Source organism: Sciurus vulgaris (genome assembly GCF_902686455.1).
Source record: "Sciurus vulgaris genome assembly, chromosome: 16".
Classification (NCBI taxonomy): domain Eukaryota; kingdom Metazoa; phylum Chordata; class Mammalia; order Rodentia; family Sciuridae; genus Sciurus; species Sciurus vulgaris.
The window spans coordinates 48371022-48389179 of record NC_136477.1 but is presented as its reverse complement, the minus strand read 5'-3'; the positions used below and the strand labels follow the sequence as shown (position 1 = coordinate 48389179).

At 38.6% G+C, this 18158-nt stretch overlaps 1 protein-coding gene across 1 annotated transcript in view; it reads right to left on the bottom strand.

Moving 5' to 3' along the window:
* Nucleotides 1–18158, bottom strand: part of LOC306647289 (dynein axonemal heavy chain 12-like) — a 332440-nt gene that overhangs the window by 135608 nt on the left and 178674 nt on the right. The window contains 1 exon segment of the mRNA XM_079116520.1: nucleotides 92–391. Within this exon segment, the coding sequence (XP_078972646.1) occupies nucleotides 92–391 (300 nt within the window).

Sequence of the window (18158 nt, the reverse complement as noted above, 5' to 3'; positions counted from 1 at the left end):
ATATTTAAAAAAGATAAGTTAATTGATTAAAACAATTCATGCAATTGTACTGCTCTTACTTGACATATTTTTAATCACTAAATATACTCACTGGTGCATTCTCTTTCCTCAAATGTGAAAAAACACCATCAAATGATTCTTTAAAATTGTCCTTTATAACAGTTTTGATTAATTTGAACAGCCAGTTTCTATCATCATCATTAATGAGACGATCATAAAACACCCGGAGAACCTCATGCACAAACAGGCGGATCATAGTGTGCTTGCTCTCTACAGCATCTTTTTCAATGAGTAAGCAGCCCCGGATGACGCGTGAAAAATCACGCAAGTTGAAAGTATAATGAGATTTTGCAGGAGTTGGCAAAAGATTTTCCATGGATCGTTTATATATCTGTATGTGAAAAACAACAAAGCAAAAATGAAAGGTTTATAATCAGTGAAGGCATAATGAATAATACAAGAAATATTTTATTTGTCCCATCAGATTATATCATCTTGGAAAAACGTCTAGTACTAAGTCTAGCAATGGCATGTTCCTTTTGTTCTAGAGCACTCAACCAGGCATTATGAAGTTAAAGGAACTTCTGATTCTAAGTCTACTTTTATTTCCCAGTTGTTACAGTTGTGCCATTTAAAGATGAGTGACCTGGGGTTAAATAGTTAAAAATTTAGAAGAAAGTGAAATCAGATAACTCATTCTGAAACATTCCAAATAAAGAGGATGAAATAATTTGCCATTGGTTGATTCTCTCTCTTCCCTTCCCTTCTTTTACCGTCTGTCCTTCTGTTCTTCCCTCTATTTTTATTGGTAGAATATGGAAATGAAGTATATATTTGCTATCAATATTCTGTTAAGGAAGGTGATTTAAATCTTCTATAATATAGAAAACCAAAGAAAATTATTTTTCAATTTGTATGTGTTCTGTGGTTCATTCCCTTGTCCCAACTTCCACACATTGGTAGGTCTATAGTGCTTCAAAGACAGAAGAAAAGGAATCCTTTTTGTATCCAACTTCCCTATATTTCCAAGAGAGGCCAAAAATATAAATATTTTATTTTTTAAGTTATTTTTTTATTTTTACAGACTGCATTTTGATTCATTGTACACAAATGGGGTGTATACATATTCGTTTCTATGGTTGTACATGATGTAGCTTCATACCATTCATGTAATCATACATGTACATCAGGTAATGATGTCTGTCTCATTCCACCATTTTTCCTGCCCCCCTCCCTCTTATTTCCTTCTACATAATCTAAAATTTCTCCATTCTTCTTTCACCCCTAACACACACCCCCATTATATATCATCATCCACTTATCAGGGAAAACATTTGGCCTTTGGTTTTTTGGGACTGGCTTATTTCACTCAGCATTTTAGTGTCTAATTCCATCCATTTATCTGCAAATGCCATAATTTTATTCTTCTTTATGGCTGAGTAATATTCCATTGTATATATATACTACAGTTTCTTTATTCATCTGTTGAAGGGCATCTAGATTGGTTCCACAATGCAGCTATTGTGAACTGAGCTACTATAAACATTGATGTGGATGCATTACTATAATATGCAAATTTTAAATACTTTGGGTATAAACTGAGGAGTGGGATAACTGGGTCAAAAGGTGGTTCCATTCCAAGTTTTCTGAGGATTCTCTGCACTAAAGCAGAGTGGCTACACCAATTTGCAACTCCACCATTAATGTAAAAGTGTGCCTTTTTCCCCACATCCACGCCAACATCTATTATTGCTTGTGTTCTTGATAACAGTCATTCTAATTGCAGTAAGATGAAATCTTAGAGTTATTTTAAGAAGGGTTTGTTTCATGTACATAGATACTCCATTTTGGGGGGCATATTTAAAATCGTTATATCTTGCTGATTTATGGTTCCCTGAAGCAGTATGAAATGTCCTTATTTATCCCTTCTGACTAACTTAGATTTGAAGTCCACTTTGTCTGATATGAGGATGGAGACCCCTGTTTTTTTTCTGAGTCCATGTGTAGGGTATGTTTTTCCCCATCCTTTCACCGTTAGTCTATGGATGTCTTTTTCTATGAGATGAATCTCTTGAAGGCAGCATATTGTTGGGTCTTTCTTTTTAATCCATTCTGCCAGTCTATGCCAGTTGATTGATGAGTTTAGGCCATTAACGTTCAGGGTTATTACTGAGGTATGATCTATTTTCCTGATCATTTTGACTTATTTTTGGTTTTTAACTTGACTTGAACCCAGTCAGTAAATGTGCCAACGAACTGGACAGACACTTTACAGAAGAAGATAAAGGGATTAATAAATATATGAAAAAGTGTTTAACATCTCTAGTAATTAGACAAATGCAAATTAAAACAACTCCTAAGATTTCATCTTACTCCAATTAGAATTAACTCTCTTAACTTTTCTGTTGTAGGTTTCAGATATAATATTAATTTGTTATTAATTAATATTGATCCAAAGATTTTATGTAGAAATCTTGTGAAACAATATTCGTTAGAATCTAAGATTTGTTTCAGAATTAAAACATCTTACCTATATTTTATCAAGAGACCCACTTAGAAAAATTAAGTACACATAGGAAACTCTTGAAGTTCTACCATTCATGAATAACTACTATTAACATTTAGTAAATAACATTCTAAACTGTTTTCCATATCTAAGCTTAGAAATATATATATAGTTATACAAATAAAATCATTTTGTTATTTAAAAAAAACCCAGCATACTACAGTAACATAGCCATATCAATGTTTATAGTGACTCAATTCACAATAGCTAAATTGTGGAACCAACTTAGATGAATGAACAAAGAAACTGTGGTATACATACACAATGAAATATTATTCAGTCATAAAGAAGAATAGCATTATGGCATTTGCACATAAATGGATGGAATTGTACACTATCATACTAACTGAAATAAACCTAGCCCAAAAAAACACAGGTCAAATGGTTTCTCTGATAAGTGGATGATGATACATAATGGGGGTGGGGGGTGGGAGGTAAGAGAAGAATGGAGGAACTTCAGATTACCTAGCGGAAAATGAGAGGGAGGAGGGGGCAGGGGTATGAAAGATGATAGAATGTGAAGACATCATTACCCTATGCACATGTATGGTTACACAAATGGTATGAATCTGCATCATGCACAACCATAGAAACAAAAAGTTGTACCCCATTTGTGCACAATGAATCAAAATTCAGTGTGTAAAAATAAAAAAAAATAAATAAAATTTTTAAAAAAGAAAAATAAAAGACCTAGAATAGTCCAAGAAATTCTAAGCAAAAAAGAAATGCCGGAGGCATCCAGATTCCTGACTTCAAATTATTATACAGAGTTAGAATAACGAAAATTACATGGTACTGGCATAAAAAGAGACACATAGACCAAGCAACCAAACAGAAAACACAGAGACAAACTCACACAGATACAGTCATCTGATCCTTTATAAAGGTGCCAAAAACATACTGAAGATAAAACAGCCTTTTAAACAAGTGGTATTTGGCAAAACTGAATATCCATATGTAGAAGAAGAATACTAGATCTCTATGTTTCACCCTGCACAAAAGTCAACTCAAAATGGATCAAGTCCTGGAAATTAAACCAGAAACTCTACAACTGCTAAAAGAATATGTAGGGTCAATACATATAAGCACCAACAACAGCTTCCTCTATGGGACTCCTAAAGCTCAGGAAAGAATATCAAGAATTAAAAAGTAGGAGGACATTAAATCAAAAAACTTCCGCACAGCAAGGAAACAATTAAGAATGTGAAGAGAGAGCCTACAGAGTGTGACAGAAATCTTTACAATCTACCTTTCCAAACAGAAGATTAATATCCAGAATATACAGAGAACTCAAAAAACTTAACGCTGAAAAAACAAATAATTCAATCAGTAAATGGGCAAATGAACTAAAAGAAACTTTTTGAAAGAAGTAATACAAACGGCAAACAATATATTAAAAATATTCAACGTCTTTCACTCTGGAAGATGGCGGACTAGAGGGAGGCTGTGTTCCTTGTCGCTCCGTAACTCTGGTTTCAGGCAGAGGATATCTGTTTCTTGAGGTTCACCTCCCGATCATCCAACAATTGCCAGCAAACTGATCACTGACCGCCAGTGGAGCACCAGCTGCCTGCTGTTGCCTGGAAGTTGACTGTTACAGTACCTGCAGGTTTGATTACACGTGGCTGCCGCCATTTTGAGACAACAGCCAGGCCCCATAGGACCCCCGGCCAGACTGACTGAGCCCCGTCTCCAGGATCCCTCAGCCCGACCAATCACTCCCTGCCTCTGGGGCCCTCACATCAACTGACTGCTTCCTGCCGCCAGGACCCCCAGACCAACTGACTGTGCCCTATCACCAAGACCCCAGACCCACTGATTGCAACTGGCCTCCAGGATCCCACAACCACACCAAACACACCTGACTTCCAGGACCCCTGCCTGACCAACCGCATCCCACCTGCAGGACCTCCTGCTGACCACATCCACACCCTGAGCTGCAGCTCCCCATTTGCCAACACATTTGGAAGCCAGAGTGGCCATCTTGGATAAGCCTAGAAACCATAGCTCTGATCTTTAGGTGGGGCAAATCCCATCCTGAGACGCTTACTGGAGGCTTGAAGCTCATTGTCAGGTACCTCTCATACATCAGGCTACTGAACACTAGGAGGTTTCATTACTACAGGACTGTTATACTGTAGATTTTCTTTTTTCTTCTTATTGAAAAATTTTGTTTTTATTTCTTTACTTTTCTAACTCTCTTTTCCTTTTGCTTACCTCTTCCCTCAGAGTTTCTTTCTCCCTTTTTTGCATGCTAACATCCAAATTCTTTTGATTACACTCTCACCCTTTGGATTATCTAGAATTTCTGTATATTCTTTTCTTATCCCATTAACAGCTACATTCTATATCCCTCTGCATCCTCTTTGTCCTCCATTAGAAACTGCAGACCTTATTGAAAATCTGTTTGTTTGACTGAAGATAATATTTGAACTCATTCTGTTTATTATGACAATATTGTTATTGTCCTCATAGGGGCTATTTGGTTTAGGATTGCATAGTGTCTGAATTGGGCACTGCTAATATTGAGCTCCCCTTAAAGAAAAGGTTTTGGAAACCTGTAGGGCCACTATAAGCCTATAGGGGGAAATCTGCAATACCCCAGATCTGCACTGCTAGAGGGGAAGATACATGAACAACATGAAAAAACAAGAGAAGAAAATGATCCAAACAAATCTGGATTCTATATTAATAGAATCCAATGACAGTATGGTAGAAGAAATGTCAGAAAAGGACTTCAGATTATACATGATTAAGATGATTCATGAAGCAAAGCATGAGAGAAGAGAGCAAATGCAGGCAATGAATGATAATACCAATAAGCTGAAAGAGCAACTGCAGGAAGCAAAAGATCATTTCAACAAAGAGATAGAGATTCTCAAAAAACAACCAAACAGAAATCCTTGAAATGAAGGAAACAATAAACCAAATAAAAAACTCAATGGAAAGCATCACCAAAAGACTAGACCACTTGGAAGACAGAAACTCAGACAATGAAGACAAAATATTGAATCTTGAAAATAAAGTGGCCAAACAGAGAAAATGGTAAGAAATCATGAACAGAACCTCCAGGAACTATGGGACATCCTGAAAAGACCAAATTTAAGAATTATTGGGATTGAGGAAGGCACAGAGATACAAACCAAAGGAATGAACAACCTATTCAATGAAATAATGTCAGAAAATTTCCCAAACCTGCAGAATGAAATGGAAAATCAATTACAAGAGGCTTACAGAACACCAAATGCACAAAATCACAACAGATCCACACCAAGGCACATTATAATGAAAATGCCTAACATTCAAAATAAAGATAGGATTTTGAAGGCCACAAGAGAAAAGCATCAGATTACATATAGGGGGAGACCAATACGGATAGCAGCAGACTTCTCAACCCAGACTCTGAAAGCTAGAAGGGCCTGGAACAGCATATTTCAAGCACTGAAAGAACATGGTTGCCAACCAAGAATTCTGTACCCAGCAAAGCTTACCTTCAGATTTGAAGATGAAATAAAATCCTTCCATGATAAACAAAAGTTAAAAGAATTTACAAATAGAAAGCCTGAACTACAGAATGTTCTCAACAAAATATTCCATGAGGAGGAAATGAAAAATAACAATGGAGGTCAGCAAAGGGAGAAACTACCTTAGAGAAAAATCACTCAAAGGAGACCCAAGCCAAATAAAAACCAAAAATAAGCCCAAATGACTGGGAATACAAACCATATCTCAATAATAACCCTGAACATTAATGACCTAAACTCATCAATCAAAAGACATAGATTGGCAGAATGGATTAAAAAGAAAGACCCAAAATATGCTGCCTGCAAGAGACTCATCTCATAGAAAAAGATATCCACAGACTAAAGGTGAAAGGATGGGGAAAAACCTACCACGCACATGGACTCTGTAAAAAAGCGGGGTTTTCATCCTTATATCAGATAAAGTGGACTTCAAGCCAAAGTTAGTCAGAAGGGATAAAGAAGGACATTTCATACTGCTTAAGGGAACCATAAAACAGGAAGACATAATGATAGTAAATATTTATGCCCCAAACAATGGTGCATCCCTGTACATCAAATCCTTCTCAATTTCAGGAATCAAATAGACCACAACACAATAATTCTGGGTGACTTTAATGCACTGCTGTCACCACTAGATAGATCTTCCAAACAAAAACCAACCAAAGAAACCATAGAACTCAATAATACAATCAATAACCTAGACTTAAGAGACATATATAGAATATTCCATCCATCAATGAGAGGATTCACTTTCTTCTCAGCAGCACATGGAACCTTCTCAAAAATAGACCATATGTTATACCACAAAGCAGCCCTTAGGAAATGCAAAAAAAATAGAGATACTGCCTTGTGTTCTATCAGATCATAATGGACTGAGAGTAGAAATCAATGACAAAATAAAAAACAGAAATTACTCCAACATCTGGAGACTAAATAATATGCTATTGAATGAAACATGGATAACAGAAAACATCAGGGAGGAGATAAAAAAAATTCTTAGAGGTCAATGAGAATGACAATACAACATATCAAAATCTCTGGGACACTATGAAAGCAGTACTAAGAGGAAAATTCATTGCATGGAGCGCATTCCAGAAAAGAATGAAAAGTCAACAATTAAATGACCTAACATTACAGCTCAAAGTCCTAAAAAGAGAGGAACAGAATAACAGCAAGAGTAGTAGAAGACAGGAAATAATTAAAATCAGAGCTGAAATCAATGAAATTGAAACAAAAGAAACAATTCAAAAAATTGACAAAACAAAAAGTTGGTTCTTTGAAAAAGTGAACAAAATAGACAAACTCTTAGCCACACTAACAAAGAGAAGGAGAGAGAAAACTCAAATTACTAAAATTCATGATGAAAAAGGAAATATCACGACAGACACCACTGAGATACAGAACATAATGAGAAACTACTTTGGAAATCTGTATTCCAACAAAATAGAAACTACCGAAGACATTGACAAATTTCTAGAGGCATACGCTCCTCTCAAACTGAACCAGGAGGACATACACAATTTAAACAGATCAATATCAAGCAATGAAATAGAAGAAGCCATTAAAAACCTACCATCCAAGAAAAGCCTAGGACCAGACAGATTCTCAGCTGAGTTCTACAAGACCTTCAAAGAAGAACTCATTCCAATACTTCTCAAAGTATTCCAGGAAATAGAAAAGGAGGGTACCCTACCGAACTCATTCTATGAAGCTAATATCACCCTCATACCCAAACCAGGAAAAGATACATCAAGGAAAGAAAATTTTAGACCAATATCCTTGATGAATATAGATGCAAAGATCCTTAACAAAATATTGGCAAACCGTACCCAAAAACATATTAAGAGGAAGGAGGTAGCGGCAGCGCTGCGAGGGAGATCCCGGAAGATGGTTGTGATCAAGGACTTGGTGGAGTCTGCTTGTCACTGCCAGGAGATGCGATTGCCAGGTGAAGGCAACCCTGACTCTTGGAGGTTGGCGCCCTGAAGTTCATGTGGCAGCCAGTAGACCAGATAAGCCACGCTCCGCTGAGCAGCTCCATTGCATCACTGGAGAGCCTTCTCCCTGCTCATGAGTCTCACTCCCCAGATGGCTTGGCTCTCCAGGACCCACATACTTCAGGAGGTGAAGAGTTTGAAGAATGAAATCCAAAGGAGGATGGCAAGTTCAAGTCCTGGCTCAACATTTTGGAGAAGCCCTGAGCAACTAAGCCAGACCCTGTCTCAAAATATTTATGGAGGGGTTGGAGATGTAGCACTGTGCAAAGTTCCTACATTTGTGAGGACGATTACTCCCAAGGGCTTCTTGGAGTTTCATGAGAGCCTGAAACACCTACTCCTACTGTAGAACATGTGAGCCTTGTCCCTAGCAGCATTTCACCCCTCTGCCCTTCAGTTGAGGTGAGAGGACTCTCAGTGCTCAGGTTCTTGAGAAGGGTGGAGGTGATGGCATAAGAGTGGCTACAGGGGGTTCATCTCATGGTTCTTGTGAAGGGCATAGGTTTGCTTCCAAATGGCAGCCCACACTGGGTCTTTGCTGATGGTGCTGGCTCTAGGGTGAGCAAATGAATACTTTGAGATCATAAAGAAAGCTCATCCACTGTTGAAAGTTTGTTGTACTTTCAACAGTATTTTATTTATGTTGCCACATGATAGGAGAGGGAGATAACAGACTTCTGAAACAGCTATTTTCATTTGCTAAATTAACTCTATAGTGCTTTCCTCTGGTGACATTATTCTTTTTTTTTATTGTAAACAAATGGGATTCATGTTATTTCTCTGTACATGGGATAAAGGCATACCGTTTGTGTAATCATAAATTAAAAAAAAAACATATTAAGAAAATCATGCACCACGATCAAGTGGGGTTCATCCCTGGAATGCAAGGATGGTTTAATATCCATAAATCAATAAACATAGTCCATCATGTCAATAGACTTAAGGATAAGAATCATATGGTTATTTCAATTGACACAGAAAAAGCATTCGACAAAATACAACACCCCTTCATGCTCAAAACACTAGAAAAAATAGGGATGGTAGGAAAATACCTGAACATTGTAAAGGCCATTTATGCTAAGCCCATGGCCAATATCATTCTTAATGGAGAAAACCTGAAACCATTCCCTTTAAAAATGTGAACAAGACAGGGATGTCCTCTTTCACCACTTCTATTTAACATTGTCCTCAAAACTCTAGCCAGAGCAATTAGGCAGACTAAAGAAATGAAAGGGATATGAATAGGAAAAGAGGAACTTAAGCTGTCACTATTTGCTGAAGACATGATTCTATATTTAGAGGATTCAAAAAACTCCTCCAGAAAACTTCTAGGGTTCGATCCCCAGCACCCAACAAAACAAAACAAAAAACTTTTAGACCTCATCAATGAATTCAGCAAAATAGGCTATAAAATCAACGTGAATAAATCTAAAATTTTTTTACACAAGCGATGAAACATCTGAAAGGGAAATGAGGAAAACAATTCCATTTGCAATAGCCTCAAAAAAAAAAAAAAAAAAAACTTGGGAATCAATCTAACCAAAGAGGTAAAAGATCTCTACAATGAAAACTACAAAACACTGAAGAAAGAAATTGAGGAAGACCTTAGAAGATGAAAAGATCTCCCATAGAGATAGGCAGAATTAATATTGTCAAAATTGCCATACTACTTGCTATACAGATTCAATGCAATTCCAATTAAAATCCCAGTGATGTACCTTACAGAAATAGAGCAAGCAATCATGAAATTCATCTGGAAGAATAAGAAACCCAGAATAGGTAAAGCAATCCTTAGCAGGAAGAATGAAATGGGGGATATCGCAATACCATAACTTCAACTATACTACAAAGCAGTAGTAACAAAAATGGCATGGTATTGGCACCAAAATAGACAGGTAGATCAATGGTACAGAATAGAGGACATGGACACAAACCCAAATAAATACAATTTTCTCATACTAGACAAAGGGGCCAAAAATATGCAATGGAGAAAAGATAGCCTCTTCAACAAATGGTGCTGGGAAAACTGGAAATCCATATGCAACAGAATGAAACTAAATCCCTATCTCTTACCCTGCACAAAAATCAACTCACAATGGATCAACGACCTTGAGATCAGACCAGAGACCCTGCATCTTATAGAAGAAAAAGTAGGTCCAAAACTTCAACTTGTTGGCTTAGTATCAGACTTCCTTAACAGGACTCCCATAGCACAAGAAATAAAAGCAAGAATCAATAACTGGGATAGATTCAAACTAAATAGCTTTCTCTCAGCAAAGGAAACTATCAGCAATGTGAAGAGAGACCCTACAGAGTGGGAGAAAATCTTTGCCAATCATACTTCAGATAGAGCACTAATTTCCAGAATCTATAAAGAACTCAAAACACTCTACATGAAGAATACAAATAACCCAATCAACAAATGGGCTAAGGCATATGAACAGACACTTCACAGAAGATCTACAAGCAATCAACAAACATATGGAAAAATGTTCAACATCTCTAGTAATAAGAGAAATGCAAATCAAAACTACACTAAGATTCCATCTCATCCCAATTAGAATGGTGATTATCAAGAATACAAGCAACAACAGGTGTTAGAGAGGATGTGGGGAAAAAGGTACACTCATACATTGCTGGTGGGGCTGCAAATTAGTGCAGCCACTCTGGAAAGCAGTGTGGAGATTCCTTAGAAAAGTTGAAGTGGACCCTCCATTTGACCTAGCTATCCCACTCCTCGGCCTACACCCAAAGGACTTAAAATCAGCATACTTCAGAGATACAGCCACATCAATGTTCACAGCTGCTCAATTCACAATAGCCAGACTGTGGAACCAACCTAGATGTCCCTCAATTGATGAATGGATAAAGAAACTGTGGTATATATATACAATGGAATATTACTCAGCTATAAAGAATAACAAAATTATGGTATTTGCAGGCAAATGGATGAAATTGTAGAATATCATGCTAAGTGAGATAAGCCAATTCCAAAAAACCGAAGGATGAATGATCTCGCTGATAAGCAGATGATGACACATAATGGGAGGTGGGACGGGGGCAAGAATGGAGGAAGGAAGGACTGTATAGAGGGAAAAGAGGGGTGGGAGGGTTTGGGGGGGAATGAAAAAATAACAGAATGAATCAAACAACATTACCCTATGTAAATATATGATTATGCAAATGGTATGCTGTTACTCCATGTACAAACAGAAACAACATGTATCCCATTTGTTTACAATAAAAATAAATTTAAAAAATAGTCAACGTCTTTAGCAATAAGGAAAATGCAAATCCAAACTACACTGAGATTTTATCTCACCCAAGTTAGAATGGCAGCCATCATAAAGACAAATAATAATAAATGCTGAAAAGGATGTGGGGGGGGAAAGGAGCACTTTTATATAGTTGATAGAATTGTAAATTAGTATCTCTATGGAAAACAATAAATATGTTCCTCAAAAGACTAGGAATGGAAACAGCATATAACCCAGCTATAAAAGAATTAATAAATGGGATGGCATCACTTCTCAGTATTTATCCTAAAAAATTAAAAATCAGCAAAAAATATATATATGTGTGTGTGTATATATATATATGTGTGTGTGAATATATATATACACACACACATACACACAAATTATGGAAGCAGCCTGGTGTCCATCAATAGATGAATAAAGAAAATGTGGTATATATGCTCCATGGAGTCAGCCATAAAGAAGAAAGAAACTGAGGTTTCAAGATGGCAGCCTAGAGGGTGGCTGCATTTCATGTTGCTCCAGGACTCAGGATCAAAAGAGGAGATACTGAGACACTTGGGACCAACTCAAAGCAGCCGGGTGACTCTCACCCGTTGGGAAGGTGTCCCGGATGGGACAGTGGTCCCGGAACGCAGGAAACTTTGTGAAGTAGAGCTGCCGGCGAGACACCCCTCCCCCTGTTGGAGCAGTGAACGCGGACAACTGGGAGCGCCGTAAAGGAGGCCGCTCAGCACAGCGCTGGGACTCTGAGCAACCACTGGGGCTCCGGCGGCTGCCCAGGGGAGGAGTGGCGAGGAGAGCTGTGTGGACTCAGAACACCGGGGCCTGCCCTGAGGAGGAGGAGGAGGAGCGTGGCCGCTTGGATTCGGAGTGACTGCACCAGAGCTACAGGCGGTTGCCAGAGGAGAAGCTGCGCGGCGAGCTGTTTGGACTCAGAACGACTGCTTCTGAACACCGGGGCCTGCCCTGAGGACGAGGAGGAGGAAGAGGAGCGCAGCCGCTTGGATTCAGAGTGACTACACCAGAGCTACAGGCGGTTGCCAGAGGAGGGGCTGCGTGGCGGGCTGTTTGGACTCAACCACTTCTGAACACCGGGGCCTGCCCGGAGGAGTAGGAGGAAGAGGAGGAGGACTGTGGCGGGTCGTTTGGACTCGCAGTGACTGCATTAGCGCTCCAGGCGGCTGCTCAGAGGAGAAGGCGAGTGGTGAGATGTTTGGACTTAAAGTGACAGCTCCTGAACACAGGGGGGCTGGTGGAGGAGAAGCGTGGTGGGACGCTTGGTCTTGAGTGGCCGCACCAGAGCTCTGGGCAGTTGCCCGGTGGACCCGTGCAGCGGGTCACGTGGATTCAGAGCCACTCAGAGCGACCGCTCCTGAACACCCGGGGGGTTATCTGGAGAAGTTGGATGAACGGGGAGGGTCACTTCGACTCGGAGTGATTGATTGCCCAGGGCTAGTGGTTGGTGGGAGGTGGAGGCACGCAGTGAGTTTCTTGGACTCCTAGTGACCGCACCGGAATACTGGGCGGCTGTCTGGAGGAAGAGGCGTGTGGCGGGTCTCTGGGACTCAGAGCGATTGTACGGGGCCCCAGGTAGCTGCTCAGAGGAGGGGCCGCATAGCCAGGCGATTAGGTGCAGAGCAGGGTCCCAGGATCTAGGAGGCTTCTTGGTGGAAGAGCTGCACAGAGACAGGCTTAGGGCGGAGCGAAGGTTCCAGGCCTGCGGGCAGATTCTCTGAGGAGGGGCAGCCTAAGGAGATTCATCTGCGAAGGGTGAGGCTCCCAGGCCCAGGAGGTAGGGCCAGGCCCCTGGGAACTTTGCAGAGGAAGGCAGCCCAGCCCAGGCAGTAGCTGTAAATTGAGGGGAACCTCTAGGAGGGAACTGACCAACAAGACCTCCCCACCGGTTGAGTCTTCCCTGCCAGGTGAGGTTTCCCCACAAGGACGGTAAAACCAGAAACTCAGGCCCAAACAGGCCTTGCCTCAGTCTGCAGCCTAGGTCCCCTTTGGATGACCATTGGTCAACAAGTGGAGGCACCTCTGCCCACTAGCAGGGATTATACCCCACCTGAAGGCCACCACTCCTAGAGAGGCAGCTTCCTTGTGGAGCACCACATTATCAACTTCCTCCAAGACTTCAGCCTACTGAAGGCTAAGGGGGGATATATATAGAAATCTTCAGGGACATTGTAAGTCAATAGAGGAAATCTGTAATATCTCAGCGGTCCACTGATACCTGAACAATATGAGAAAACAAGGAAAGAAAATGCTGCAAACAAATCTAGATGTTACATCAATAAAACCCAATGACAGCATGGCAGAAGAAATGACAGAAAAGGAGTTCAGAATGTACATAATTAAAATGATCAGAGAAGCAAACGATGAGATGAAAGAGCAAATGCACGCACTGAATGATGAGATGAAAGAGCAAATGCAGGCATTGAATGATCGCACCAATCGACAATTAAAAGAGCAAATACAGGAAGCAAAAGATCATTTCAATAAAGAGTTAGAGATATTGAAAAAAAACCAAACAGAAATCCTTGACATGAAGGAAACAATAAACCAAATTAAGAACTCCATAGAAAGCATATCCAATAGGATAGAACACCTGGAAGACAGAACCTCAGACATTGAAGACAAAATATTTAACCTTGAAAACAAAGTTGAACAAACAGAGAAGATGGTAAAAAATCATGAACAGAATCTACAAGAACTATGGGATATCATGAAAAGGCCAAATTTAAGAATTATTGGGATTGAGGAAGGCCTAGAGAAACAAGCCAAAGGAATGAACAATTTATTCAATGAAATAATATCAGAAAATTTCCCGAATCTGAAGAATGAAATGGAAAATCAAGTTCAAGAGACTTATAGGACTCCAAATACACAAAATTACAACAGACCCACACCAAGGCACATTATAATGAAAATACCTAACATACAAAATAAAGACAGAATTTTAAAGGCTGTGAGAGAAAAGAACCAAATTACATTCAGGAGGAAACCAATACGGATATCAGCAGATTTTTCAATCCAGACCCTAAGAGCTAGAAGGGCCTGGAACAACATTTTTCAAGCCCTGAAAGAAATGGATGCCAACCAAGAATCTTATACCCAGCAAAACTTACCTTCAAATTTGATGATGAAATAAAATCCTTCCATGATAAACAAAAGCTAAAAGAATTTACAAAAAGAAAGCCAGCATTACAGAACATTCTCAGCAAAATATTCCATGAGGAAGAGATGAAAAACAAAGAAGCAAATCAGCAAAGGGAGGAATTATCCTAAAGGAATTGTCAAATAAAGGAGGAAACAAGTTGTGTCAAACAAATAAATAAATAAAATTTAAAAAATGAATCAAATGACCGGGAAACCAAATCATATCTCTATAATAACCCTGAATGTTAATGGCCTGAATTCATCAATCAAAAGACATAGACTGGCAGATTGGATTAAAAAGAAAGATCCAACAATATGTTGCCTGCAAGAGACTCACCTCATAGAAAAAGATACCCATAGACTAAAGGTGAAAGGATGGGGAAAAACATACCATGCACATGGACTCAGCAAAAAAGCTGGAGTATCCATTCTCATTTCCGATAATGTGGACTTCAAGCCAAAGTTAGTCAGAAGGGATAAAGAAGGTCATTTCATACTGCTTAAGGGAAGCATAAATCACCAAGATATAACAATCATAAACATCTATGCCCCAAACAGTGGCTCATCCATGTATGTCAAACAAATCCTTCTCAATTTCAGAAACCAAATAGACCATAACACAATAATACTAGGTGATTTTAACACACCTCTCTCACCACTGGACAGATCTTCCAGACAAAAATTGAACAAAGAAACCATAGATCTCAATAACACAATCAATAATTTAGACTTAACAGACATTTATAGAATATACCATCCAACCAAGAGTGAATACAATTTCTTCTCAGCAGCACATGGATCCTTCTCTAAAATAGACCATATATTATGTCACAAAGCTAATGTTAGCAAATACAAGAAGATAGAGACACTACCATGTATTCTATCAGATCATAATGGATTGAAGTTAGAAATAAATGAAAGAGTAAAACACAGAAACTATTCCAATACCGGGAGATTAAACAATATGCTATTATATGATGAATGGATAACAGAAGATATTAGGAAGGAAATTAAAAAATTCTTAGAGGTAAATGAGAACAAAGAAACATCATATCAAAATCTCTGGGACACTATGAGAGCAGTACTTAGAGGGAAATTTATTTCATGGAGCGCATTTAATAAAAGAAGTAAAACTCCACAAATAAACGACCTAACACTACAGCTTAAAGCCCTAGAATAAGAAGAACAGAACAGCACCAAAAGTAGTAGAAGACAGGAAATAGTTAAACTCAGAGCTGAAATCAATGAAATTGAAACAAACGAAACAATACAAAAAATTGACAAAATAAATAGTTGGTTCTTCAAAAAAATAAACAAAATTGATAAACCTTTAGCCACACTAACGAAGAGAAGACGAGAGAAAACCCAAATCACTAAAATTCGGAATGAACAAGGAAATATCACAACAGACAGGATTGAAATACAAAACATAATTAGAAGATATTTTGAAAATCTATACTCCAACAAAATAGAAAATTTCAAAGACATCAACAGGTTTCTAGAGACATATGAATTGCCTAAACTGAACGAGGAGGACATAAATAATTTAAATAGACCAATTTCAAGTAATGAAATAGAAGAGGTCATCAAAAGCCTACCAAAAAAGAAAAGTCCGGGACCAGATGGGTTCTCAGCTGAGTTCTACAAAACCTTTAAAGAAGAGCTCATTCCAATACTTCTCAAAGTATTCCATAAAATAGAAGAGGAGGGAACCCTCCCAAACTCATTCTATGAAGCCAATATCACACTGATACCTAAACCAGACAGAGACTCATCAAGGAAAGAAAATTTCAGACCAATATCCTTAATGAACATCGACGCAAAAATTCTCAACAAAATTTTAGCAAATCGCATACAAAAACATATTAAAAAGATAGTGCACCATGATCAAGTTGGTTTCATCCCAGGGATGCAAGGTTGGTTCAACATCAGGAAATCAATAAACGTAATCCACCATATTAATAGACTTAAAGTCAAGAATCACATGATTATTTCAATAGATGCAGAAAAAGCATTTGATAAAATACAGCACCCCTTCATGCTCAAAACACTAGAAAAAATAGGGATAGTGGGAACATTCCTTAACATTGTAAAGGCCACCTATGCTAAGCCCATGGCTAATATCATTCTAAATGGTGAAAAACTGAAAGCATTCCCCCTAAAAACTGGAACAAGGCAGGGATGCCCTCTTTCACCACTTCTATTCAACATCATTCTTGAGACTCTGGCCAGAGCAATTAGACAAACCAAAGAAATTAAAGGGATACGAATTGGAAAAGAAGAACTCAAACTATTCCTGTTCGCTGATGACATGATTATATATTTAGAGGAACCTGGAAATTCCACCAGAAAACTCTTAGAACTCATAAGTGAATTCAGTAAAGTAGCAGGTTACAAGATCAATGCCCATAAATCCAACGCATTTTTATACATAAGTGATGAATCTTCAGAAAGAGAAATTAGGAAAACTACCCCATTCACAATAGCCTCGAAAAAAATAAAATACTTGGGAATCAATCTCACAAAAGAGGTGAAAGACCTCTACAATGAGAACTACAGAACACTAAAGAAAGAAATTAAAGAACACTTTAGAAGATGGAAAGATCTTCCATGTTCTAGGATAGGAAGAATTAATATTGTCAAAATGGCCATACTACCTAAAGTGCTATACAAATTCAATGCAATTCCAATTAAAATCCCAATGACGTACCTTACAGAAATAGAGCAAGCAATTATGAAATTCATCTGGAAGAATAAGAAACCCAGAATAGCTAAAGCAATCCTTAGCAGGAAGAGTGAAACAGGGGGTATTGCAATACCAGATCTTCAACTATACTACAAAGCAATAGTAACAAAAACGGCATGGTATTGGTACCAAAATAGAAAGGTAGATCAATGGTACAGAATAGAGGACATGGACACAAACCCAAATAAATACAATTTTCTCATACTAGACAAAGGGGCCAAAAATATGCAATGGAGAAAAGATAGCCTCTTCAACAAATGGTGCTGGGAGAATTGGAAATCTATATGCAACAGAATGAAACTAAACCCATATCTCTCACCATGCATGAAAGTAAACTCAAAATGGATTAAGGACCTCGGAATCAGACCAGAGACCCTGCAGATTATAGAAGAAAAAGTAGGTCCAAATCTTCACCTTGTTGGTCTAGGATCAGACTTCCTTAACAGGACTCCCATAGCACAAGAAATAAAAGCTAGAATCAATAACTGGGATAGATTCAAACTAAAAAGCTTTCTCTCAGCAAAGGAAACTATCAGCAATGGGAAGAAAGAGCCTACAGAGTGGAGAATATCTTTGCCAATCATACTTCAGATAGAGCACTAATCTCCAGAATCTATAAAGAACTCAAAAAACTCTACTCCAAGAATTCAAATAATCCAGTCGACAAATGGGCTAAGGAAATGAATAGACACTTCACAGAAGATCTACAAGCAATCAACAAACATATGGAAAAATGTTCAACATCTCCAGTAATAAGAGAAATGGAAATCAAAACCACCCTAAGATTCCATCTCACCCCAATTAGAATGGCGATTATGAAGAATACGAGCAACAACAGGTGCTGGCGAGGATGTGGGGAGAAAGGTACACTCATACATTGCTGGTGGGGCTGCAAATTAGTGCAGC